General features: G+C 40.0%; 1 protein-coding gene across 2 annotated transcripts in view; it reads right to left on the reverse strand.

Annotated features, from left to right (window-relative positions):
- TMEM255B (transmembrane protein 255B) overlaps positions 1-25,455 on the reverse strand; it is a 112,033-nt gene extending 86,578 nt beyond the window's left edge. For both annotated transcript variants that reach the window (XM_032777808.2, XM_032777807.2), the window contains exons 1-3: positions 25,338-25,455; positions 15,564-15,706; positions 9,319-9,381 (exon numbers count right to left, since the gene is read on the reverse strand). In XM_032777808.2, the coding sequence (XP_032633699.1) occupies positions 9,319-9,381; positions 15,564-15,706; positions 25,338-25,398 (267 nt within the window). In that variant the 5' untranslated portion in view covers positions 25,399-25,455. The remainder of the gene's footprint in view (positions 1-9,318; positions 9,382-15,563; positions 15,707-25,337) is intronic.
- Positions 25,456-25,706: the final 251 nt, after the last annotated feature.

Raw genomic sequence — 25,706 nt, forward strand, 5'->3', positions numbered from 1 at the left:
TGAAATATCCATTAAGTATGACTAATATTCTCAGATGTTATACACTGGTAAAGTTACTTGAAATATCTGCACCTTAAAGATGAAATATCAAAAAAAGTGTGTATCAACCCGGAAATATTCTAGTAAATGCTGAAGTCTTGAAATATAGGAGTACTATGTAAAAACAAAAAGTCTCAACATTTTAGCTGATTGAAAGAAAGTCAATAACACAGACTTTCATTTACCTTGATTTTATTACTGTCTGTACATGTATTTCACACTGATGGCAGCAATAAAATATAAAATTTCACTTGCCTTTATTGTGGAAGGTTCTTTTCTTATTGGCTATTGTCCCTCTTTCCACCTCAACACGTTTTCACCACTGATAACTGCCAGATTGGCTTTTTTCTTGTCACAGTGCATACTTGGAAGGAGATGATTATCCTGGTGCATGGTAGCAAAGGAAGGTAGGAAAGGTACCAGGACTTAATTAAGCCTTTACCAAAAGATTTCATTTTTCCTCTACTTACCCCTATACCTTCTTTTAATTCAGAACCCTCCTGTTTCCTGCTACACAAATCTGTAGGCCCCTATATCAACGAACCACCCTCAGACGACGCTTCAAACAAGTACAGAAGTGAAGTCAAAGCTGACTCATCCTCATTCTGCCAAGAGAAGGAACCAGGGCAAAGGATTCCACCCCACATCTTCTAGTGCTGCAAACACGTGACAGTCCAAACATCAGCTGACCCAGTAGCAAGAATCTAAATTCAAAACTATGCAAAGATATCAGCAAGGATGTGCCATCTCCTCAGCAGTATGAAAGAGGAAACCTAACAGACACTTAACAACTGGAAGATGGAAAGATGCAGACAGTTGCAAAAAGGCCACATTAGGGCAATAGCTACTTGGTTCTGTAGAATTTAAAGCCACTCTGGGACAGCACCACCACTAGGCAGTTTACCAAGCATATATGTTTTAGTTTGGTTATGTCAGAGGATGAACATATTTCCCTAAACTGAAAATAGAATAGCAGGTAAGCAGCGATCTCAGGCAGCCTGGCATCACCACTGGACTGAGCCCTGCCATCTCATTTTTCCACCCCTGCAGCTTTGCTCCCTTGGCAGCTGCCCCGGTCACTCTGCCATGGTTACGGCCCTGCTCTGGGGAAAAAAGCGCTTATAACCCTACACTGGGGGAAATTAATAGGGACCAAGAAGTCAACAAGGAAAGTGCTCCCAGGGAATAAGTTGCTTAGGTATTATGCCCTTCACCACTTTATCTGCATCATTTTTAGGGTATATCTCACAAATTTTAAAAAGTCATATTTGAGCTCTGACACTATCAGCATCCTTAAACAGGTTGTCTTTACAAACCTCCTTGTTTGTTTTCAGCTTATGCAATTCATTTATATTACAATCTCTACCTCACATATATGGTGCCAACAAACCATGGATAATGGATTGCTTGGGTTTTCATTTTTAAAAAGGAAGTTAAACAATATAGGAATGGTTACTAGTCACATTATTTTGTTCCATTCGTATTGATATTTTTTACGTTAGCATTAATTGTCTCTCTTTCTTTCCTGGGTCCTAATATGAAGTATGGATTGACAGTGGCAAAAAACCACACACACGCAGGAGTGCTGTTCACCTCATAAGTGTGAGTTCAAGAGTGGAAATAATACCATGGTAATGACAATGATTATCGTCACATGATCTGTTTTTTCCCCTTGCAATATGAAACAAGTCTCTTCCTTTATTCATGTAAGAGTGGGAGAGACCTATCCTCAGGAATACAAAGAAAGTTAAACCAATTTCTCTTCATGCAAATAAGATGCTTTCATTAGTCTAATATATTATTAGGGTGATCAGGTGTCCGGTTTTCGACCGGACGAGCAGGTCAAGAAGGGACCCTAGAGGCTCCGGTCAGCACCACCAACTGGGCCATTAAAAGTTCGGCTGGCAGGGCTGCAGCGCTAAAGCAGGCTGTCCTGTCTGGCACCGTGCTGCACCTCAGAAGCGGCCAGTTGGTCTGGCTCCTAAGCAGGGGGGCCAATGGGAACTGGGAGGGGCAGTGCCTGTGGGCAAGACCAGCACATGGAGCTTCCTGGCCTCCCTGCCTAGGACCTGGACCTGCTGGCTGCTTCTGGGGCATGCACAGCATGATGCCAGGACAGGCAGGCAGCTTGCCTTAGCCCCCTCACTGCATCACTGACTGGGACCCACCCAAGGTCAGCCCATGCCCCAACCCTGAGCGCCAACTGCCTGCCCCAGTCCTGAGCCCCCCAAAACCCAGAGCCCCCTCCTGCACCCCAAACCCCTCTTCCCTAGCCCCACCTCAGAGACCACACCTCCCCTGGCCCAGCCTGGAGCCTTCTTCCACACCCTGAACCCCTTATCCCCAGTCCCACTCAGAGCCTCACTCCCTCCTACACCCCAACCCCCACCTCAACCCACAGCCCCCTCCCACACTCCAGGCTGGGGAGTGGGGCCGAGGGATTTGGAGTCCCCTTCTGCACCCCAAACCTCTCATCCCCAGTCCCACCCCAGAGCCAGCAACCCCAGCCAGAGCCCTCACCCCCTCCCACACTCCAACTCCCTGCCCTAGCTCCCTCATGTCTGGCCCCACCCTGGAACCTGCACCTCCAGTTAGAGCCCTTCCCAGCCCCCCCGCACTCCAACTCCCTGCCTCAGTCCAGTGAAAGCTAGTGAGGGTTGGGGAGAGCAAGCCATCAAGGGAGGAGGAATGTAGTGAGCGGGGGGTGGGGCCTCAGGTGTTTGGTTTTGTGCAGCTAGAAAGTTGGCAACCCTATATATAAGGTGTCTGCCAGCAACTTAAACCTTTATCCAAAACTCCCACTCAGATTCTTTTCCTCTAGAATGTTCCGTTTGCGTCTGAACAGTGCAATTCACTGCACTGATCCAGATAGGCATTAATCTCAATAACTCTTGTGGGAAGTTTAATAACTGCCTTCTTTACAATACATATCAAACACACAGCTTCTGATGGTTGTAAACTATTTATAAAATGTAATCAGTGTCAGAAATTGAAAGAGATTTGGCTCTGACTACTCTTTCCACGTGTAACTGCATTGGGACAGCAACAGCTTCAGAAAGAAATCTGCAGCACCTAACAGCAAAACTGGAGTTGTTGTTGAAGTATTACCACAAAATGCACCACACAAGTACCTCATAAGCACTGCACAGGACCAATAGTATTAGCATGTGACTCTAAACAACCAAACACGGAGACAAATAAATGTTATCATTGCTTCATTTCTACAAACTCTGTAATAGTTGCTTTTTCAACATTTTATTTGAAATTTAACCCCCGTGACAGAGATCTTAAAACCAGTCATCTGTTGGTGCTCTATCTAACTATCTTTTGATAAATCTGAAGAATGGAAAAATCTTCAAGATTATTTTTGCAGATCCCCAAGATTTACTGGGAAAACCTAAAATTTAAAAACTCTATGTCTAAGAGAATCCAATTTCTGAACATTGACAGGGTCTCTCTTTAAAGAAACATACAACATGATATAACTACAGATAAACACCAACCTCAGAACTGCTGTAGGCAGCTCTCTATACTATAATCACAAACTACAACATTATCAGTAACAATCTGGTAGCTCATCCTAGCCTGGGAATATCAGTGCTGCTCTGTCCTTTCCTCTCTCTCATTTCTTGTCTAGTCCTAGTCCCTCTGCTTCTGCTCTGTTGTATTCTCACTACTGATTAGCAGGCTTGTGACTTTGGTGGTACCTGAACCTCTTCCCTCACTGCTACCTTACTGCTAGCCATTGTTGGCTGCTGGGATTGTGACATTAAAAGTACCTATAAACCTGCTAGTTACTACTCTCCCCTCCTTTATACCACCACCACTGGTAGGCACCACCACTGAAGACATTTTATTTTCAGCCACCTAAACAATACAGCTGTCTCCAGGCTAGCTTTTAAAAGGTGTATGGTTAGTACATGTTAGCTAACACTAGGATTAGCTAAAGGACAGCCCATGCTTTAACCCAACCAGTTTATCACATGTTAAAGTGTATGCTGGCTTGTCTATGCTATACTTTTAGAAAGTGTTAGAAGGTGTTCACTAACGCATTCTAACCCCTCACCTTTAAATCCTACTTTAGGCAAAGCCTACGAGAGACTTTTCATGGAGCTACTAATTTCCCTTCCTGAAATTAAATGGTAGTGCTGCTGAAAAATGCATCCACTTTCACCTGTGTGTCAGTCTGACTCTACATTCTAATCTCATACTCTGCTGTCATGGATACCCTTGCCTATTCTCAACCTCTCAGATCCCTGTATTTAATTTCAGCATCTCGCTTTCTAATTGCAAATACTCTGTACTCCAAGGTGAGAAGACAGCAAGCAAGGTTGCTTCATGTCCTACAATCAAATCTAGATTTTAGAGTGATTGTATTTTCCAGGCACCAAACTGGAATAAACAGTCACTCTGACTATAACAGTTCTACTTCTCTTCTTTTTTAATTGTATGCTGTTCTGTTATCAGTGTCACCAGCTGTACACTTCTCTCCCTCTTTTTTTTTTTTTGAGGGGGATGGAGACATCATTTTTTCCTTCAGTCATTTTCATGTTGTCCTGTTCCAAGCATTCCAAATTACCTCTTCCAGTGGAAGATCATCCCCTGACTGGCTGATAGCAATTTTTTTGTTTTGTTTTGTTGGTAGAAATTCAGCACAACATAGAGAGGGGAGCAAATTAACACCAGCAGAGAAATGTTAAACAGCCAGTGAGATAACAAGCCTGATCCTGCAAGCTACTAAATACTCCAAATTCCCTCTGAATTTGGGTTATACCAAAGCCAGTCTACTGAAGTCAATGGGAATTGAGGGTATTCAATATCTCACAGAATCAGGTTTAAAATTCTTCCCTATGTCTGGTAATTGTATGAAATAGTGGAGTATCTGATCACTTTACTCTCTCTATGGTGATCATCAATGTTATACTTTAAGCACAATCAAACTGTGTCATTCTAGCAGACAGAACTTTCACCTTCTTTCATGTTCAATCAGCACTGGATTTCTTCTGAACTAACTCTACCTAACCATAGCATATATCTACATACATTATTACTCCTGGGAGAATTCTGTGCCACTGTGCAATGCAGAAATTGTGCAGAAATTAATGTTGTGTGCACAGAATTTCCTTTCTCCAACACCCGCCATAAATGGACTGCAGAGCTGCTGGCTGCCACTAGGAGCTGCTGGACCTGGCAAAGCCCAGCTTGCACGTAGAAGACACTGCCGGAAGAGGGGAAGCAAGCTGGAGGGTTCCCAGAAGCTGCAGTTCCCAGCATGCCCTGAAGGAAGGAGGCAGCACGCAGGAAACTCCATGCAAGCCCAGGTTCAAGCATCAGGCTGTTCCTCCCTCTGGATTCCTGGGTTCTGGGGGGTAGGGAGCATAGGTGTCTGGGCTAGGGCGGAGGGTGCCCCACAGCTGGCCTCCGGAGGGTAGGGGACAGAGAAACAGGAACTGTGTTGACATAGGGGTTTCTTTAACATTCTACTCCTGGGGGAATTTTGTGTGTCTGTATTGTTACAGACATACTGACTGACAGGTATTTTGAAATAAATTATCAAAATAATTAAAACTGGCATGATTAGATAGTGTTATTTTGACAAATAAAATATGCAGATTTTGCAGAATTTTAAAATATTGTGCACAGAATTTTTAATTTTCAGCGCAGAACTCCCCCAGGAGTGATATTATAAATATCAGTCATAAGAAAGCTATCATTAACAGCAATGAACATCTGTAGACTGAAAATAAATGCAACTTGCAGGAAAAAAAAACAGCAGCAGAGTGTCCTGTGGCACCTTATAGATTAACAGATGTATTGGAGCATGAGCTTTCGTGAGTGAATACCCACTTTGTCGGATGCATGTCACTCACGAAAGCTCAAATATGACTTAGTCTATAAGGTGCCACAGGACTCTTTGCTGCTTTTACAGATCCAGACTAACACGGCTACCCCTCTGATACTTGGGGGGAAAAAAACAGGTTTACCAAGAAAAGTTAAAAAAAAATTCTCTGCTGTGGCTGAATCTACACTGATTTTTCATGTTAAGATTTTTGAAACAACAAAAATGAATCAAGTCATTAGACAGGGCTATATCATTTTCAGTTCTACATTGGGTTAGTCTCAAATTGCACTGAAGGTCCATTTCAAACTAAGTTCAATTAAACTTAGAGCCACTGATAAATCATTTGCCTTCCGTACTGGATTGAATTCATAAACCATTTTTACATTATAGTAATATGATACATCTGTAAAATTTCTATACTTATCTGGGCTTTTGTACTCGCTTTGTTAATGATGGCTGAAAACCCATTTCAGCTACCCCCAAGCCTTCAACAGAACACACTAAGTTAAACTCAAGAGAATAATTAGAGCCCTGGATCTTACAACCTATGATATAATCCCTCTTGTTTTAGAAGCTATTTCTGTAATATTTAAAAACAAGCTACTGACTCATCCTTACCTTTGATAATATTTAATGTTTTTGCAGATTATGGGATCTACTGATGGATGACAAGTTTAATTGGACTTCTAATTATGTTCTTACCCAGTTCTTCATCTGTCAGACTTTTTTCCTTCTATTCAACCATAGCATATTTCACACTGAAAGCCTGCTTTTTCACTATTTCACGTTGGGATATGCAAACAGACACTGGTACTAAGCAATTATGGTATGCATTTCCCACAGTCCTTATTGCATGAATGTTACAAACATACCATGCAATCTGAATTTCAAGCACTGTCTCATTCAACACACTTTTTACAGCTTTTTGACTGCTTGTTGGGCATTAAAAAAAAGAGAGATGGAAAACAGAGGTGAATTAAAGAAAAATTGAGAGGTAACACTACTGTCAAGAGTGATGACAACTAGTAAACTATCCTGATTACAGTGGGAAACAAAATCCTATTCTCATCTGCCAAGCATTCTTCTGCCTTTAGATGAGGGATCAGAATTAGCTGTGTTAGCACCTTTGAACTCGGATATAGAAATCAGGGGCAACAGTTGTGAAAAATGTGAAACAAAAGTTCAAAAACATAGGGGAATACTTGAAAATGTATTATGAAAACTACCGTGCAATGGAAAAATGTCCCAAAATTATTTTCCTGTTTGTTTATAAATAGCAAAAGCAATTCAGTTTTTACTGACAAAGAAAACAGGAAGCCTCAAAAAATAACCTGCTCTAAAATGCATAGCAAAGAACAAAAGTAACAGGTCAGTTCCTCAGCTGTTGTAATTCTGTGTAGGTCCACTGAAGTTGTAGTATTTCATGAAGTTTAACTATGATTTTTCTAGTGTAAAATGTATATAGGACAAAGGTGATATTCATCCACCGCACAACCACTTTTTGCACTGAGATGGGAAACTGTATTACACTATCTAGAGACCCAATCCTGCAAAACTTTATTCACCCAAATAGTCTCAATTACCTAAATAAGTGCTCACACAAGTAAAAGCAACTCATTTATGTAGACATTTCCTGAATTAGGTTTGTCAGACCTAATTCAGCAAACCCCTATATAAATGTAATGGTCAGGCCATGTCTAAACTAGATAGAGAAACTCTGCTATCACCTTGGTAATACGAGCTATAGGTGGTGGCTCTGTTTTTTTGAGACTACACAGTTTTGCAGGAGGCATTGCTAACCTGGCTTCCATGCTCAGTAGATACAAGGCTACAATGCATTCTATAGTTCCCAAAATCTTGATAGAAAGAACCGAATAACTAAATTTAAGGGACAAATGCTGTAGTTTTTACTCAGGCAAAACTTCCATTAAAGCCAATGAGAGATTTTCCTGAGAAAGGATTAAGGAGGGTAGATAAAAAATAGGGCTATTAAACTGCGATTAATCACAGTTAACTCCATAAGTAACTCAAAACACTTCAAATATATTGATTTCAATTACAACAGAGAATACAGAGTGCACAGTGCTCACTTTATATTATTATTGTTGTTGATTACAAATATTTGCACTGTAAAAATGAAAGAAAAGTAACAGTATTTTTCAATTCATCTCATACAAGTACTGCAGTGCAACCTCTATCGTAAAAGTGCAATTTACAAATGCCAATTTTTATTACATAACTGCACTCAAAAACAAAACAATGTAAATCTTTACAGTCTACAAGTACACTCAGTCCTACTTCTTGTTCAGCCAATCGCTAAGCGAAACAAATCTATTTACATTTATGGGAGATAATGTTGCCCGCTTCTGATTTACAATGTCACCAGAAAGTGAGAACAGGCATTCACATGGCACTTTTGTGGCCAGCATTGCAAGGTATTTACTTGCCAGATATGCTAAACATTCGTATGTCCCTTCATCCATCAGCCACCATTCCAGAGGACATGCTTCCATGCAGATGACACTCATTAAAAAAATAATTGTTAATTAAATTTGTGACTGAACTCCTTGGGGGGAAATTGTAGGTCTCCTGCTCTGTTTTATCTGCATTCTGCCATGTATTTCATGTTATAGCAGTCTCGAATGATGACCCAGCACAAGTTTGTTTTAAGAACACCTTCACAGCAGATTGACAAAACGAAGAAGATACCAAATGAAAATTTCTAAAAATAGCTACAGCACTCGACCCAAGATTTAAGATAGGTTTAATTAAAAAAATTAAAATGCCATTTGTGCATTTTAATTGAATTTGAATTTCCGTCCAAATAGAGCTTGACACAAACCACAAGTAAAAAATTAATCTAGTAAATAAGAAATGCATCATTCCCCATTTTCTAACAATGTAAAATATGTAAAAATTAAAGATCTGAATAAATTTAAGTCAAGCAATATAATTGCTTAAACTGATGTATATAGATATAGCGTATCCTCCTGTTTAGCAAAAAGGCGGCCCCTTCCAGTTCACCCAGCTGCAAAATGGGCACCACATCCACTGGGTTAGGGCAGTCGGATTTGATGCTGGCCACATCACTCCCTTGTGTACCACTGGCTATGAAAATGACATGCCTTAACAATGTCCCCCTCCCATTGGCTTGGGGGAACTTTGACTATATTTAGTTGCAAATCAACATGTTTTAATGGTTGTTGGTTTTCTTTAGGAAAATAACTAAAGTACAAATGCAAATCATGATTAAAATCAAGGTGTCCTGCATGCAGATTTAAAATCATGATTAAAAGCAGTGATTTAAATCAATTGACCCTGGGACTAAGAACTGCAGGAGTCAGTCATGGTAACTACAGATAGTAAATCCGTTCTCTCTCTTCAATTAAGCTTTTTAATATTAAAAGGAAAAGAAAAAAAAAGGTTTTGTTGCTTACCATTTGCCTTCTGTTCTCTACCAGGTTGATTCCAATAATCCCTAGGAAAGATCCAAAGCCAAGCTAAGGCAAAGAACAAAAAACAGAAACACACCAGGTCAGCTTATTTGGCAACATACAAGAATGTCACAATATTTAGAGTGAGATGTTGAGCAGATAAACCAACTAAAACAATTTGTGAGAAAGAGCAAAATATTTAATATAAATATATTACTGGCCAGAAATCATGAGATGCAACAGGGAACAATCAGAATAGGAATTTTCTTATATTTTAGCAGTTCCAAGGTGGCCAACTTTGCCTTCTTTATTCAAGGCAAATCTTCCCATTGGTGTCAATGTGGAGTTTGGGACAAGAAAATACAGACAATAGTCATCAATGTTCAATAACATAGGTACTGATATTACTGTAAGTAATTTTGATGTCTATTTTAAAGCAACAATAAATTATAAAAATGTGGCATTTCACATTTGTTCTACCTATGGTTATACTATAAAAGTATACATATTTAAGACATCTTCTTTGAAATGACATTATGAAACTGCAAGAGACAACCGCAACTTCTTCAAAAAATAGATGTTTTATTTTAATGCAAGTCCCCAAAATCCTAATGTTTACCTTTTTTAAAAAACTGCAAAATATTGCAGGTCCTAAGAAAAAGATGTTTTTAAATTGCTAAAGAGTACAGTGTTTCTCATACCGTTCATCCCACAGCAAACAGACACACTTGCATCAGGAACAGCTGAACTACTAGCGGGAAGAGAGGGAGAATGGAATTCAGCTGGAGTTACCCCTTTCTCACAGGATATGTCTACACTGCAGCAGGAAGGTGCGATTCCAAGTACTGGTGGACAGGCTGGCACTAAATCAGCTTGAGCTAGATCCTAAAAATAGCAGCATGGCCATTGTGCCACTGGTCACAGCTTGGGCTAGCCATCCAAGGGCAGGCTTGGACTTTGCCATTTTTAGGCACTAGCTCAAGCTGAGCTAGCATGAGTCTTCCTACTTGTGCTGAGAATCACATCTCCCAGCTGCAGTGGAGAAATACCCTCAAAGCCAGAATTGCACGGGACATCCCCCGCTCCTGGGAGGAACGAGTCAGAAGCAAACATGGAGGCAACTGCAGCAGCACAATTGAACCATGAGGGGAGGGAGGATGGGGAAATAAAACTCAGCCAGGGTTACCTCTTCCAACCAGATCCCTTCTTGAACCAGACCTACACGAGGGCCCATGTGGGACTGGGAAAAAAGTAAAATTCCTGGGAGGAGCCAACCAGAGACCAGCCAGCAACAAACACAGAAGCAGCTGCAACAGGAAGCTCTAGTGGCTAATGAGGTCATCAGACTCTTTCCCAAGATTTTACTCTGGACATCCTTTCCCTTGTGTTGGTTGGCTATTTACTTCTGCATGGTCACTTTACCTCATCCGCATGCCACTTTCCCTCCATGCCTTCTTTTCTTACTCCCCCCCTTCAGTGTCTTTTCTCCCCACCTTTTGGTTCATCTATCCCTTTTTAACAGCCTCTACCCACACCCCATCACGGGAAAAAAACAAGATGGATGGATGAACAAATAAATGCCACCAAAAAAAATCACGGCACAGACATGGAGTTTGTAAGCCATCACAATGTTCCCACTGTTTGTTTGTCAAATCCCACATCTGCCTTGTCTAGTCAGACAGTGAGCTCCCTGAGGCAGGGGCTGTCTGTCTCCCCAGTGCCAGGCAAAATGGGGCTCCCATCTCAGTTGGTCACTAGGTGCTACTGTAATAAATAAAATAATAACAAACACCACCACACACGGCATTTACAGAAAGTGAAGGGGAGGCTGTTAGGGGTTCCTTTGGTTGGTTGTTTGGCTGGTGGGGTTTTTTTGTGTGTGTTTGTTTTTGAACAAGCTCTGGGTCTGATCCTACAAGCTGCTTGACATAGGTGGAACCCAGAGCCAATGCAGAGCTCCATAAACTCCAGTGAAACTCCACGTGGGCACAAAGGTCTTCCTACATACAGCGATTTGCAGGATCAGGGCCACTAAAATTGATAATTAATATAAACTAAAGATGTAGATAAAGGGAATTTTTCAATAATGGAGTAAATTACTAAGTCTCTAGTCTTACAAATACTTATGCACACATAAGAACATAAGAATGGCCATACTGGGTCAGACCAAAGGTCCATCCAGTCCAGCATCCTGTCTGCCGACAGTGGCCAATGCCAGGTCCACTCCCTCTGGGGCACCTAACAGGCAATGATCAAGTGATCTCTCTCCTGCCATCCATCTCCACACACTGACAAACAGAGGCCAGGGACACCATTCCTTACCCCTGGCTAATAGCCATTAATGGACTTAACCTCCATGAATTTATCTAGTTCTCTTTTAAACCCTGTTAGAGTCCTAGCCTTCACAACCTCCTCAGGCAAGGAGTTCCACAGGTTGACTGTGCACTGTGTGAAAAAGAACGTCCTTTTATTTGTTTTAAACCTGCTGCCTATTAATTTCATTTGGTAGCCCCTAGTTCTTATGGTATGAGAACAAGTACGGTAAATAACTTTTCCTTATTCCCTTTCTCCACATGACTCATTATTTGATATACCTCTATCATATCCCTCCTTAGTCTCCTCTTTTCCAAGATAAAAGTCCTAGCCTCTTTAATCTCTCCTTATATGGGACCTCTTCCAAACCCCTAATCATTTTAGTTGCCCTTCTCTGAACCTTTTCTAATGCCATATATCTTTTTTGAGATGAGAAGACCACATCTGTATGCAGTATTCAAGATGTGGGCGTACCATGGGATTTATATAAGGGCAATAAGATATTCTCCATCTTATTCTCTATCCTTTTTTAATGATTCCTAACATCCTGTTTTTTTTTGACTGCTGCTGCACACTGCGTGGACATCTTTCAGAGAAAACTATCCATGATGACTCCAAGATCTCTCTTTCCTGATTAAGTTGTAGCTAAATTAGCCCCCATCATATTGTATGTATAGTTGGGGTTATTTTTCCAATGTGCATTTTACTTTACATTTTATCCACATTAAATTTCATTTGCCATTTTGTTGCCCAATCACTTAGTTTTGTGAGATCTTTTTGAAGTTCTTCACAGTTGCTTTGGTCTTAACTATCTTGAGCAGTTTAGAATCATCTGCAAACTTTGCCACCTTACTGTTTACCCCTTTCCCCAAATCATTTGTGAATACATTGAATAGGATTGGTTCTAGGACTCACCCTTGGGGAACACCACTAGTTACCCCTCTCCATTCTGAACATTTACCATTTATTCTTACCCTTTGTTCCCTGTCTTTTAACCAGTTCTCATTCCATGAAAGGACCTTTCCTTTTATTCCATGACAACTTAATTTACGTAAGAGCCTTTGTTGAGTGACTTTGTCAAAGGCTTTCTGGAAATCTAAGTACACTATGTCCACTGGATCCCTCTCGTCCACATGTTTGCTGACCCCTTCAAAGAACTCGAATAGATTAGGAAGACACGATTTCCCTTTACAGAAACCATGTTGACTTTTGCCCAACAAGTTATGTTCTTCTATGTGTCTGACAATTTTATTCTTTACTATTGTTTCAACTAATTTGCCCAGTACTGACGTTAGACTTACCGGTCTGTAATTGCCAGGATCACCTTAAAGCCCTTTTTAAAATATTGGCATTACGTTAGCTATCTTCCAGTCACTGGGTACAGAAGCCGATTTAAAGAACAGGTTACAAACCATAGTTAATAGTTCCATAATTTCATATTTGAGTTCTTTCAGAACTCTTGGGTGAATGCCATCTGGTCCCAGTGACTTGTTACTGTCAATTTTATCAATTAATTCCAAAACCTCCTCTAGTGACACTTCAATCTGTGACAATTCCTCAGATTTGTCACCTACAAAGGACGGCTCAAGTTTGGAAATCTCCCCAACATCCTCAGCGAAGACTGAAGAAAAGAATTCCTTTAGTTTCTCCGCAATGACTTTATCATCTTTAAGTGCTCCTTTTGTATTTCAATCAACCAGGGGCCCCACTGGTTGTTTAGCAGGCTTCCTGCTTCTGATGTACTTGAACATTTTGTTATTACTCCTTTTTGGCTTTTATTACATTTTTACACTTAATTTTGAGGTGTTTATGCTCCTTTCAATTTACCACACTAGGATTGGACCTCCACTTTTTAAAAGATGCCTTTTTATCTCTCACTACTTCTTTTACATGATTGTTAAGCCTCTGTAGCTCTTTTTTAGTTCTTTTACTGTGTTTTTTTAATTTGGGGTATACATTTTAGTTGGGACTCTATTATGGTGTCTTTGAAAAGTGTACATGCAGCTTGCAGGGATTTCACTCTAGTCACTGTACCTTTAAATTTCTGTTTAACTAACCTCTTCATTTCTGCATAGTTCCCCTTTCTTACTTTGACACAAGTAAATTTATGCATATTTGAAGTAGTCTTAGTAGTACTAAGAGAACTGAGGGCTTAAGTCATTTTGCATAAATATTTTTTTAAAAGGCCAAAGTCACTTGAGCTAAACCTAATGCACCTTTGGTGCCCTATCCTGTCCCACTGAACTAAGAGCATTGTTACTGAATTCCACGGGAGCAAGCCACGACCACCCTTCTTTTAATTCCAATTTAAATTTCTCTCTTCACAAGCAGTCATTTTTTCATTGTTCCATAAAAATAAACATTTAGTTTATCACATTAAGAATGAAAAACCATAATTTTACTTTACAAATGTGTTCATTTTCAGCTGCTCTGATACTTCCTAAGCTAATGCACCATAAATCTATGTATTGTATGGTGCATTCACAGAGCAGGAAAGGAATTGTCAAGTCAGACTTTGTGAATGAAATGTTACTAGTGAAGGAAAAATGGAACCAGAATAGGTATTTTAATACTCCTCTTAGATAAAACTTTCCGCAAGGCACTCAGCTTCTTTAGCTCTCACTGAAGTCAATGGGAGTTGAAGTTGCTTGCCATCTCACTATCAGAAGCTGTAATTGTATCAATACAGAGTGACATTGATGTATTAATCATTGCTCTTTCTCGGTTACTACAATGATCAACCACAAATGTGCAAAGTATAACCATGCTTTTACAAAATGTCATCAGCTCTAACAGCCTTAAAACAAAATAGATGGAAAAATCATTATTAAAAGGATTTCATCTGAATATTTCTAGCTATTCTATCAGTCTATTAAATAAAAACCTGTAACACTTTATTTTTAAAAAATGCTCTAGAGAAATATATTTTTCTGTTTAGTACACAGACATTTTCTCCCTAAAATAAACTAATTGCTATAATTAACTGCTTTAGGCAGATGAACTTTATTACTTATTACCCATTACATTTGCTCCAATGGAATGACTGTAGAAAGTTTATTTTTTAAATGTTTTAATTTCAATTACAAATAACTGTTTAAAGACTATGCCGTTGTATTAGTCTACATATTTTAACTGAGCCAAAGACAATTCATTCTTTTAAAATTTTATTCCTGTCACGGATTTTAATTCCATTTTTAAACACCACTTAATATAGATTACTACCCTAAAATTAATCCTTTCAACAAATATGTTCTCAGCATGACATTAACACATTAGAGAATTTAGCTAGAAAGAACAATTGTAATTTACAAATAACGATTGGCAATGCAAAATTTATGCATAGTATTAACAGATACTCATCCCTTTTCTTAAAATGTACAATTATATTATGAACAAGAGCTAGCAGTACACTGTAATCACTCAGGTCCCAATTCAGCAGTGTACTTAAGCATGTGCTTAACTTTAAGCAAGTGAATGATCCATTCTATTGAAGTCAATGAAATTAAAGGTAATGCTAAACTACCTTTTGAAGTCGTTAAAAGTAGAGTATTTAGTGGTACTTATATTCTCTCTTTTACTAAATAATAATTTAAAAGTCCAGTTAAGAATCAAGGTTGTGATACTGAATTAAGTGGTTTGAAAGTTATTACTAACATACTGTAGAAAATTATGGCCCATTCTTGAAATTGAGTCCATGTGCCTGTGCAGAAAGCTATTAAATTTAGTGAGGTTCCATGCAGGCACAGTGATCACCCTCATGCGCCAGTTGCAGAATTAGGGCCTATATCTGAATCACAAACATAACAGAACTAGATCTAAACTTATGCACCTTAGGTTTTCCCTCAACAGTAATGCATCAGTTGTGGTTGCTTGTGTCTATGCCATAATAGTGTATTGGTAATAATGGATAATCTAAAATACATTTCTCTACTCACAATGATTCCTGGGTAATAGCCTCCGACGGTAACATTTTCTGTTCTTGTCGTAGCTGCAAGTCCTATGGTCAGTATGAACACAGAAACTACCAGCAGAGAAACTGTGAACCAGAGAGAGGTCTTCTTTCGTTTTGCAAACTGTCCTGTTGGGGGAAACAAATATAAAATAGTTTTTCATTGCAATCTTGGCAGTACAATAATGAAATGAAAGCTTATTCCAACTATTTCATTTTTAACCCTTTCTCCCAACAAGGGATAATATTTTGCAGCAGAGAGAGGATCTTAAATTATGTAAAGATTAGCGGGAGCTTAGTTGACTTTAATAGATTGTTTACACATACAAGATGAGGTTTTACTAAGCTGAAGTGACAATTTTTTCAGTTATCTGTGGTAAATCTTCTAATGAAGTTGTTGTTCACATCTGTAGGCCAATTCCGCAGACCTCAAACCATCCTTACCTTGGCAAAATTCCCATTTGGCTCTATGTGGACAACACATAAATATGTGAATTTTAAAGAAGATTAGCAGAAGCTCTGCTGTGTTGTCAAGAAAATAAATATAAGGAGAAAATTTATCAGATAAGCAAACCAGTTGGTATCTTCTGAAGTAAATCTGTACTGCAGCTAATGAATTTGTGCTATATTATACGTATACTATTTTATTTAACAGGAACTGTTCTGTGAAATTTACTTAATCTCATCTCAATTTGGACTCAGGTACCCAGGAGTAAAAGATTGCAGATAATCCTACTGTAGTCAGCCAGCTCCACTAATAACCTTGTTTATCATTTTGTTGTTTTAACTTTGAGGCAGAAGTGTATCTTTGAGTCGCAACTCTAGGTTTCTAAAATAATTATTAGAGCTCCTGCCCATAGCTCACCAAAATTCTGTAAAAATATATTTTTTTAAAAATACAATAATCACTATAGCCATCTAAAAATACACCCTCTTAACATTTTAAATGAACTGAAGAGAAGAAGTCCACTGTGGGCAAATGTGAAAAAAGCAATCAGAGGGAGAAATCGCAAACAAGGAGCCAATCAGGGAACAGAAGCAATACAATGTGACTCATGTGACCAAGTAAAACTCAGGAACACAACTCAGTTTTTGAATTTCAAATCCCACACCACAGAACAGATTCAGTTTGCAAACCAATTCATCAATTAATTTTTATGAATTCATACATAAAAACTGAGATGTTTGTTGATATTCCTCAAACAGAACCAGTAAACGTGTCAAATATTTTCTTCAGTATGAAGTGTGCTCTGCTTTAATGAAGAAAACAACAACAACAGACAATCAGAAATTAATCCAGGTGACTCCTGCCATCTCCTCCCCAATCGGTTCATCTTTTGGCAATAACGTTTAATCTATGGTGGTCCATTGGTGGTAAGGAAGGAGAGAAGTATGGAATAACCCATGCACCGAAATACATGAGGGTATGGTCAGATCTTTCAACTGGCTAATCTACAAATCCAAGAATCTAAAGCAGACCCAGTATGGCCAGCCTCAAGCATTCAAAAATCATGAGTCAGGTTGCCACCCAAAATCAAAAACTGTCTTAAAAACAATGAGATTTTTAAAAAGATTTGTTGGGGCATGCGGTTATCTACCTGCTTGTTTCTGAGTGCTTAGATTTCACTTTTTCAATTTTTTTCTCTGAAAATAGAAAAACTAGAAACTTTGTTTAAATGAAAGCTGAGATTCTCACATAATCGCATAACTCCAGGAGCTGGGGCTTTAAGAAAAACACCAAATATTGAGAGAGTTGCAGACCCAATTTAAGCATATAGCCGGTCCTGTTAGAGCACTCCTCAAGCCTCCAAGGGGAAAAAAAAAATCAAGACAATCCATCACTTCAAGAAGCACACAGACCAGACTATCCAATCTGATGTCCAAATGTACATTGAAAATTCCCAAGGATTCTAATCCAAGAGGACTTCAACTGCATTGCCAGCACCACTTTACCAAACTCATCTGTGAGGCGTACTGCGTAACCAGAACCACAAAACTTAGTATACTTGGTACAGCCCCATGGATATGCAAAACAGGCATATGCTTGAACAAACTCATCTCCATCTGTCATAAACAGATAAGTAGGAGTTAATAGAACAGAAGTACTTTATATCTCTTTTGACTGTAAAGGGTTAACAAGTTCAGTAAGCCTGGCTGTCACAGACAGAGGACCAATCAGGACAGGATACTCTTTCAACCTTGAGGGAGGGAGAAGTTTGTGTGTGTCTGTATATTTGGTGTTGATTCACGTCTGGGCTCGAGGGACCATGACGTGCACCAGGTTTCTCTCAACAGCCCCGACAGTCTTCAGTCCGAAGCGTGGAGTACTAGGTAGATAAGGCGAGGTTAGTTACGTTTGTTTCTTTATTTGGCAAATGTTATTGGGCTGAAGGATTCACCTAGTGTTGGTAAACGTGTTGGTTGTTGTAAAGGATTAGTTTTTACTGTTACTTAGATGGAGCTGGGAAGGGTATCCGCTCGTTGAGCGAAAGACCGTACCTATTCCATTGTAAATTTAAAGATAATTTTTACTGTTTTCCTCTTATTAAAGTTTTCTTGTTGAAGACACTGATGTTTTTATGTTGGTGAGACCGACGAACTGGGTCTCTAATTCAGACATGGTTGGGAGAGGAGGAAGCGGAAGAGAAAGTAATTCTCTGGGTGTGGATTACTCTCTCTCTCAGGGAGCAGTCGGGGAGGAGGAATAGAAAGGAGGATGGGAATGGTGGAATTTCCTCTCTGTTCTTCGATCAAGGGTTTGAAGTCACGTGATCTCTCCAGGGAACAGGGAGGGAAGCCTGGAGAGCAACGGTGGGAAGGGTTACTTCAGGTTAAAATTCAGAGATCTGGGTGGGGTCCCGGGCCACTTGGGGGGATACTAGAGGTACCGATAGGCACTGGAATTCCTGGTTGGTGGCAGCACTACAAGTACTAAGCTGGTAATTGAGCTTAGAGGAATTCATGCTGGTACCCCATCTTTTGGACACTAAGGTTCAGAGTGGGGAATTATACTATGACACCATCATTGACTAACTTCTACATTACAAGCAGCATGAAAATATCACAGTTATTGGCCCACATCTTTATTCTGCTTGAGGCTAGTGATCATTGAATATTTGTGTAGAACCAGCCAGGCATCTTCATCTAACCACATGCCAAATTTGCATGACATGGCAATTCAGAATCATCAAGTGTCAGCCTTAGTAACAACAGATCAGGCATTAACCAGTCAAGCCTGCTTGCAAGAAGTTTCTAAGTTAGTCATTCCATCTATGCTGCTCAAGTATTTTTCAATGGAAGCCAAAGGGATTTTCTGATTTTATTTCACCCTGACAGTCTTCAGTAACCTCAGTGCCTTTGCTCACCATAACCTCCCACATACAGAGTCATCTTCTAATCTACACCAACAAAAAAAAACAAAAAAACCCTACTATCTCACAAAAAGATAAACAGAAAAGGGGATAGGATTCTCAGTCTCATTTCCGCCCTCTTTCCACCACCTCAGCAGCGCAAAGGGGACGTAACCTGGCCACAGTTTGCCAGATGAGAATTCCCCTAGTGGTGGAGAATTCTCAACTACCTTAAAGAGAGCCAGGCTCTATGCCAGTCATCCTTTATCCCCAGAATAGGATGTATGTTGTGGTAGAAAAGGGCATGACAGGGCCAAGGAGAGAGCAGAGTTCCTACAGCAATTCTCATCTGACATATGACCATTTCCCTCCTTAAGCCTCCCCTCAACTCCCTTCCAACCTCTCTCCAGTGCTGAGTGCATCTTGGTGCAGAATTGAATCTGGCCCAAATACTTGGAGTGGGAATTTTAATTCCCTTGCCCTCAAGCCAACACATCACATAAAAACAAAGAACAAACCAAGAGAGAAAAGAAAGCTCCCACTAATAACCTCCTCCCCAGAGACATACACACACCAATCCTCAAGCAAACTGACCAGATAAGGAAGAGAAGGTGGAAGGAACTATAGAGGGAGATACATACACATTTTAAAAGGAATTAATTTAGACATTTAAGAACTTGACAATGTTACTAACACTTGTAGATGTAAATATGTAATGTACACAAACTACGTATGAAATACTGTGATTCAAAGGACAAAATTAGGATAGTCACATTACCCTGAAAAAGCTCTCTTATCTTAAAAGTCTGCTACTTCATAGGCACATCTCTAGCAAAGGATCTTCAGTGCTACTATTCAAGAACAATATTTCATTTCAAAGAAGAAAGAGAACTGGAGCAACACTCCAATGTGACCAACATTCTTGAGGATCAGACTAGAATTCTGAATTTTGAATCTTCATTCCATATGACACTCCAAAGCTAGCAAAATCACACCAGAAAATAAAATGAAATCTCAAACACTTTGGAAACTACTGATTCTGAGGAGACCAAAAGAACTAATACAGAAATGTTTTATGTTCAAAATGGACCTTAGTATGTGTAATCTACTACACAATGTGGCTTAAAGGTCATATACTGCCTCAAAATTCTGTGTTTGTAAAATTCCCAGTAATGAAAAATCACTTGTAAAACTTATACTACACACAGTTTTGAAAAATGTCTGTATAATTTTACATCAGTGAGACATGCATGCATAAGTTTAAGGCAGCACATATGGCCTTTCTTTTTAAAAAAAAAAAAAAAAAAGACTTTTTACAATCTCAACAATACCAAGTGCCTTCATAAACATTGCAGGGAAAGAACACTATCCAATTCACCTGTGAGACTCAGCATTTCCAATGCTCCAGCATCCTGGGCTGTAACATTTATTGGCAACCCTGGTGTTTACAGAGATAATTTAATATTGTCTTAACAGAATAGTAATATTTTAAATGTACGTAATGCTTATCGTCCTGAGCTACATACATAGATAATGTTAACTATTTGTGTGGTTTAGAGCCTCAACTCTGTATTTTGCCTGACAAATGTTTATTAGGCTTATTAGTAAAGTAGTTTGAGATATTCAAATGAACAGGGCTGCAAGTACAAAGTTTTATTATTTCCTTTCGATACTGTTTTATTGACTGCAGCAGTGCTGCCATTTTCAAAAAAAAATATTCCATGGCTTTTGTTTGCTTTTTAGAGGGCAGATGCAATATGTTTGGGATTTTCTTTTAATATAGCTACCCATTGTGGGGCAAGAAGTGTTCAGCTACAGTTACCTGCAGCCAAAAACAATTCAAATTACTCAGTCAGAAGTACCCCTGTGGTACTGAGGGAGAAGATAGTTAGGGTCTGATTCAGCATACACCTCAGTCAGTTTCCAGTGGCAAGGGCTGTTACAGAGTGTCAGCCATGAATTAAAGTGGCCCTTAGAACAACAAGGCAACGAATGAGATAATACTGCTGTCATCTTTCCTAGGGGCAAATTCCTCTTCCGTGCAGCTGCCCCTGCCAGGACAGGAGATTGTTCACCAAACCCATTAACTGTCCAACCTGTTATTGCTGAAGTCACTCTCAGTAGCAATTATCAGTCCCTGTTAACTGATGCATAGTTACTCAAGATGGAACTGTAAAATATTAAATTGTCCCTCCCTGGAATTCCCCAATTTTTTCTGTTAGTATTTCACCACTCCAAGAATCATGCAAATGAAAGGAAAGTCTTCTCGGTAAAGCAGGGGTAGGCAACCTATGGCACGCATGCCAAAAGCAGCACACAGGCTGATTTTCGCTGGCACTCACACTGCCTGGGTCCTGGCCACCGGTCCAGGGGGGGCTCTGCATTTTAATTTAATTTTAAATGAAGCTTCTTAAACATTTTAAAAAACTTATTTACTTTATATACAACAATAGTTTAATTATATATTATAGACTTATAGAAAGAGACCTTCTAAAAACGTTAAAATGTATTACCAGCACGTGAAACCTTAAATTAGAGTGAATAAATGAAGACTCGGCACACTGCTTCTGAAAGGTTGCTGACCCCTGCAGTAGAGTCATCTTTACTAGAGCCCCTGCTCCAATCAAGAATCAAATAAGGACTGTCACAAATAATTACCAGCATTACATTGTGATGGTAATGTTCCTCAACAATCTTGGCTGGCAATGTGATAACAAAGCATAGATACCACAGTGATACTGTAAAAAAAAAAAATCTAAGAGACAGATTAGATAGACAGATAATGCTAACCTCCACATCACTGATCTGTGCTCCACCAGGTATGGTCTTAAATTGCCCAAGAAAAAGCAATAACCCACTAGTACTTTCTGCTCTGCCTAATAAACGTTTATCAGGCTAAGTATCTATTTGAGGCTCTAAACCATACTACTCCCACCTCCATCGAAGGACAAAGAAAGCCATCAGGACACAGAGAAGAGAAAATAGAATCTCCTCTTCTGAGCAGCTCAGAGACAGGAGAAAGGCACGTAGAGCTTACATATACAGACAGCAGTTGGGTTGGATAAGTAGTACAGATCATCATTCCTAGAGTTGAGAGGGAACACAGTGACATTCAAACCCTTCCCAGCACCCTAAAGATGGGTAAACAGAGTCAGAGAACGCCTGTCAATCAATCAATTGGGAATTGAGGAAAATATACTAGAGGACCGGTTTTCACAACAGCCAGCAGAAATCTATTTGGGGAAAAGTGTGTCCGCATTGACAAAAGATGTATGATTTGGTGGGAAGACCCTAGTTCAGTTTCTGCCAGACTGAAATGATGCAACCGTAGAGGTGGAGGCATGGGTTTGGAACAGGGAAAGATGAGGCTTGTGAAGGGGAAGGTATAACTTTAGGATGCAGTAGGTCTATGATGGAAGGTGTGAGGAGAGAAAGAGACCTGTGAGGCATGACTTGTCAGTGCTAGAAAAGCCATCTACAGTCCAACTCCAGAATGTCTAAATCCACTTTGCTTTGCTAATGCAAGCACTCCTGTTAAAACCAATGAACAGTCTCCTGCAAGCAGGTCAATTGGAAGTCTATGGGAAAAATAAGAGGGAATGATTTGACAAGGGAGGAAGTACAGAGCACAAATCACACTTATTGGGAGATCAACACCACACCATTTTGTTGTCTTGCCCTAGTCAAGGTGATGTAGATGTGAAGAGACTGATCTCTAATTAATATTGAACACAACGTATATTAACATCCCTGATCTATAGGAGAAAGATTTGTAAGGGGAAAATTTTTCAATGTTTTACATTACATAATGTTACAAAGAATCATGTAATACAAGTTAACCCTGTGTAACATAATATATAACACCAAAGGGCTAATACAGGCTTTGCAACTAATTTTTTGTAGCTATGAAGCTAATATTTAAGGAATGAGATTTGTATGTCTTTGGGGCTAAATTAATTATGTTTCATTACTCCAGTCTTCCCTTCAATGCCATATCTTCCTTGGCTATATTTTTAAAAAATGTGCTATACTAATGACATTGAACTAATCCTGCTTTGCCTCCTAAAACTAAACATGATGGGCTGAGATGTTTAAAAAAGAAGATATCATCCCTGCTTTTGGTGATTACTTCCTCTTTTCTGGTTAAATGCTTGACTAAAACAGTGTGCTAAAACTAACCAAACCATACGCAACTGCATTCGTTTCCAGGCACAAGCTAGCAGCTTTTATCTGGCTCTTGTCTCCATTACGTAGTTGTGTTGTAGAACCCATGAGTATATTGTATAGTCTAGTACTTAAAAAATGTTGCTGAGTTTTTTAGTAGACTTTAAGAAAAAAAACTATCTTAATACTGTAAATAGTTTAGCTATAGTAAGTGATCCTGTGCAGTATCACTATGACTTCATTGCTTTGGCAACAATTGTTTCACTAATAAATAATTAAATGACTAGCTAATCAATGGTTACAATGACAGTTTAACTGAATAAATACTTAAATCACATAGAGAATATCCTAAATAAATCTGTGCTATTACCACTTATTCCCTGTTTTCTTCAAAACTGCCAAATAACAGAAATACAAAGGGTCTAATACATCCTTTTTGACTGCTGTCCTGATGTTTGGGTAAAGGCAAGGTCTCTGTATACAATACTGAATGACGTACACAAGAACTACCACTGATACTTTCTAGATTATCTTGACTTTAAGGAACCTTGGGGGAATAATCAAATATTGAACCTTTCTTTTACATTTCATTTGTATTTTCCAGGACACATTTAGGAAGAGAAAACAAACCTGTACATTTAGGAAGGGAAAACAAACCTTTACAGAGACAGATTAGTTTAGCAACATAAAAATGTAAAAAAATAAAACTAATTGTCATGTGGGTATTTCAACGGCACCAGTCAAAAGTTTGAGTGGAATTGCTTCTACTACTGAATATAGTATACTCCCATCTTAGCCATAAACCATCTGTAAGTGGAAAAAAGCCAAAACTAACTCTGTACCCTGATCGGCTGACACTCCAAACTGCTCAAGCATAGCAACTGTTAGTTTTCAGGAAAGAGAGAAAAGGATGTTTTCAGTAAAGAGAGAAAAGGATGTATTGCATACATACACAAAGTCATTTCTATATTACATTATCCTTACAACAATTCCATGAAAATAATGCAACAGCTAAATGGAAAAAATAAATTGAAAATGTTTTTAAATGTCCCAGTGTGATAAAGGAGAGTGACAAGAAAGAGAATGTAAAAGCAGCAGAGAATCCTGTGGCACCTTATAGATAACAGAGGTTTTGGATCAAGAAAGAGAATGACAACACTCAACAATGAGTTAATTTGTAGAGAGGGATTATGACAACCCATCAATAACCCTAGTACTGTACGTATCTCATAGAATAGGTTCCTTTTTTAACCTTAAAAGTATTAACTAAAATAGGTAATTCAGTTTGATATATAGAGTTTGTCTTTTACTATCTCCACATTCTTTCCTTATTCCTCTTTCCGTTGTCAGGCACTCTGTGATATGTTTTTAGATTGCTATTTAAGAAGGTGATCAATTGGGCTTCATCTGAGCAGAAAATTATTTCCTCCATTGCAAGTGCATGCATTTATAAATGAACAGGCAAATCAGTAGTATCGCATCTCACAGAGATTACCAGGTAACAGATCTTTCCCTGTGAAAAATTAAGAGTTGCAATATTGGGTGGGGGTCGGGTGGGGAATAGTACTTTCATGCTAGCTTTACAATGTTGCGATCAGAAATGTCAAATCCGGAATTTAATAATACTCAACAAGTGTACTGCTTTCAGCGTATCAGCTACATAGGTGAGTCCCAGCATCTGTGCCCATAGCTGGTTAAACAATCACCGAACAACCGTAAGACAAGAACTATAAATTACCTAAATTACATTTAAAAACTGTTTCCGAGACAAATAAAAAAATACGCCTGGTGATGTGTGTCAACTCTCTGAGTAGCGTGAGACTCCTTGCACGGCTACAGGGTTTGGGGGCGAGGGAGCTGGGGTGGGGGAGAAGCCTTCCCAGTTAAGTTCCCCCCAGTAGATTGATGTGCACTGCAGTCCTCTCAGGGCAGGAAAGTTACGGCTTGACCGCACGTTGGAGAAAGCACAAGACCTGGTTAAGCAGCCCTCGGTCAGGCGAAAGCAGAGCGTGTTCCCAAACGAGAAGCGCACCAGCAAAACCCCGGGAGCTGCCGGGGGTTTCCAGGCACCGGCCCTGCCTCCGGGCTGGGGCACAGAACTGCCCCCAGAACTTCAGCGCCTCGCTGGGCTCCTCACGGCTGCGAGCCGGAGCTGCCTGAGCTGCCCGCCCTCTGCCCCGCAGGTGCCTCTGGGCACGGGCCGGAGGCGCCCGCTGCTGCTGTCGGTGCCCAGCGCCGGGACTTACCTGTGGGATCCAACACGGCTAAAGGAGCGGGCACTGGGGTGGCGGGAGGAGGTGGCTGCATCCTCTTTGCTCCCTGCTGCTTTCCCCCCACCGGCACCGAGCCAGCCGCCGGCGAGCCCCGGAGGAGCGGCCGGAGCAGAGGGAGGAGCGAGCGGCGCTGACCTGGAGCTCCTCAGTGCTGCGGAGCCGGGAGAGACGCCCCGCACCCCGCCCCACCTGCTCGCTCGGCTACTCTCGCCCCGCCTTCCTGTGCCCTCTAGGGATCCCCCCTGCCCTGCTCCTAGCCAACTGCACGGCTCCTCCTCTGCCCCCTGCAGGGATGGGGCCGCAGCTCCCTAGGCTGGGGGTTGCTGAGAGAAATTGGGTGAA

This window comes from Chelonoidis abingdonii, chromosome 1 (genome assembly GCF_003597395.2).
Source record: "Chelonoidis abingdonii isolate Lonesome George chromosome 1, CheloAbing_2.0, whole genome shotgun sequence".
Lineage (NCBI taxonomy): Eukaryota > Metazoa > Chordata > Testudines > Testudinidae > Chelonoidis > Chelonoidis abingdonii.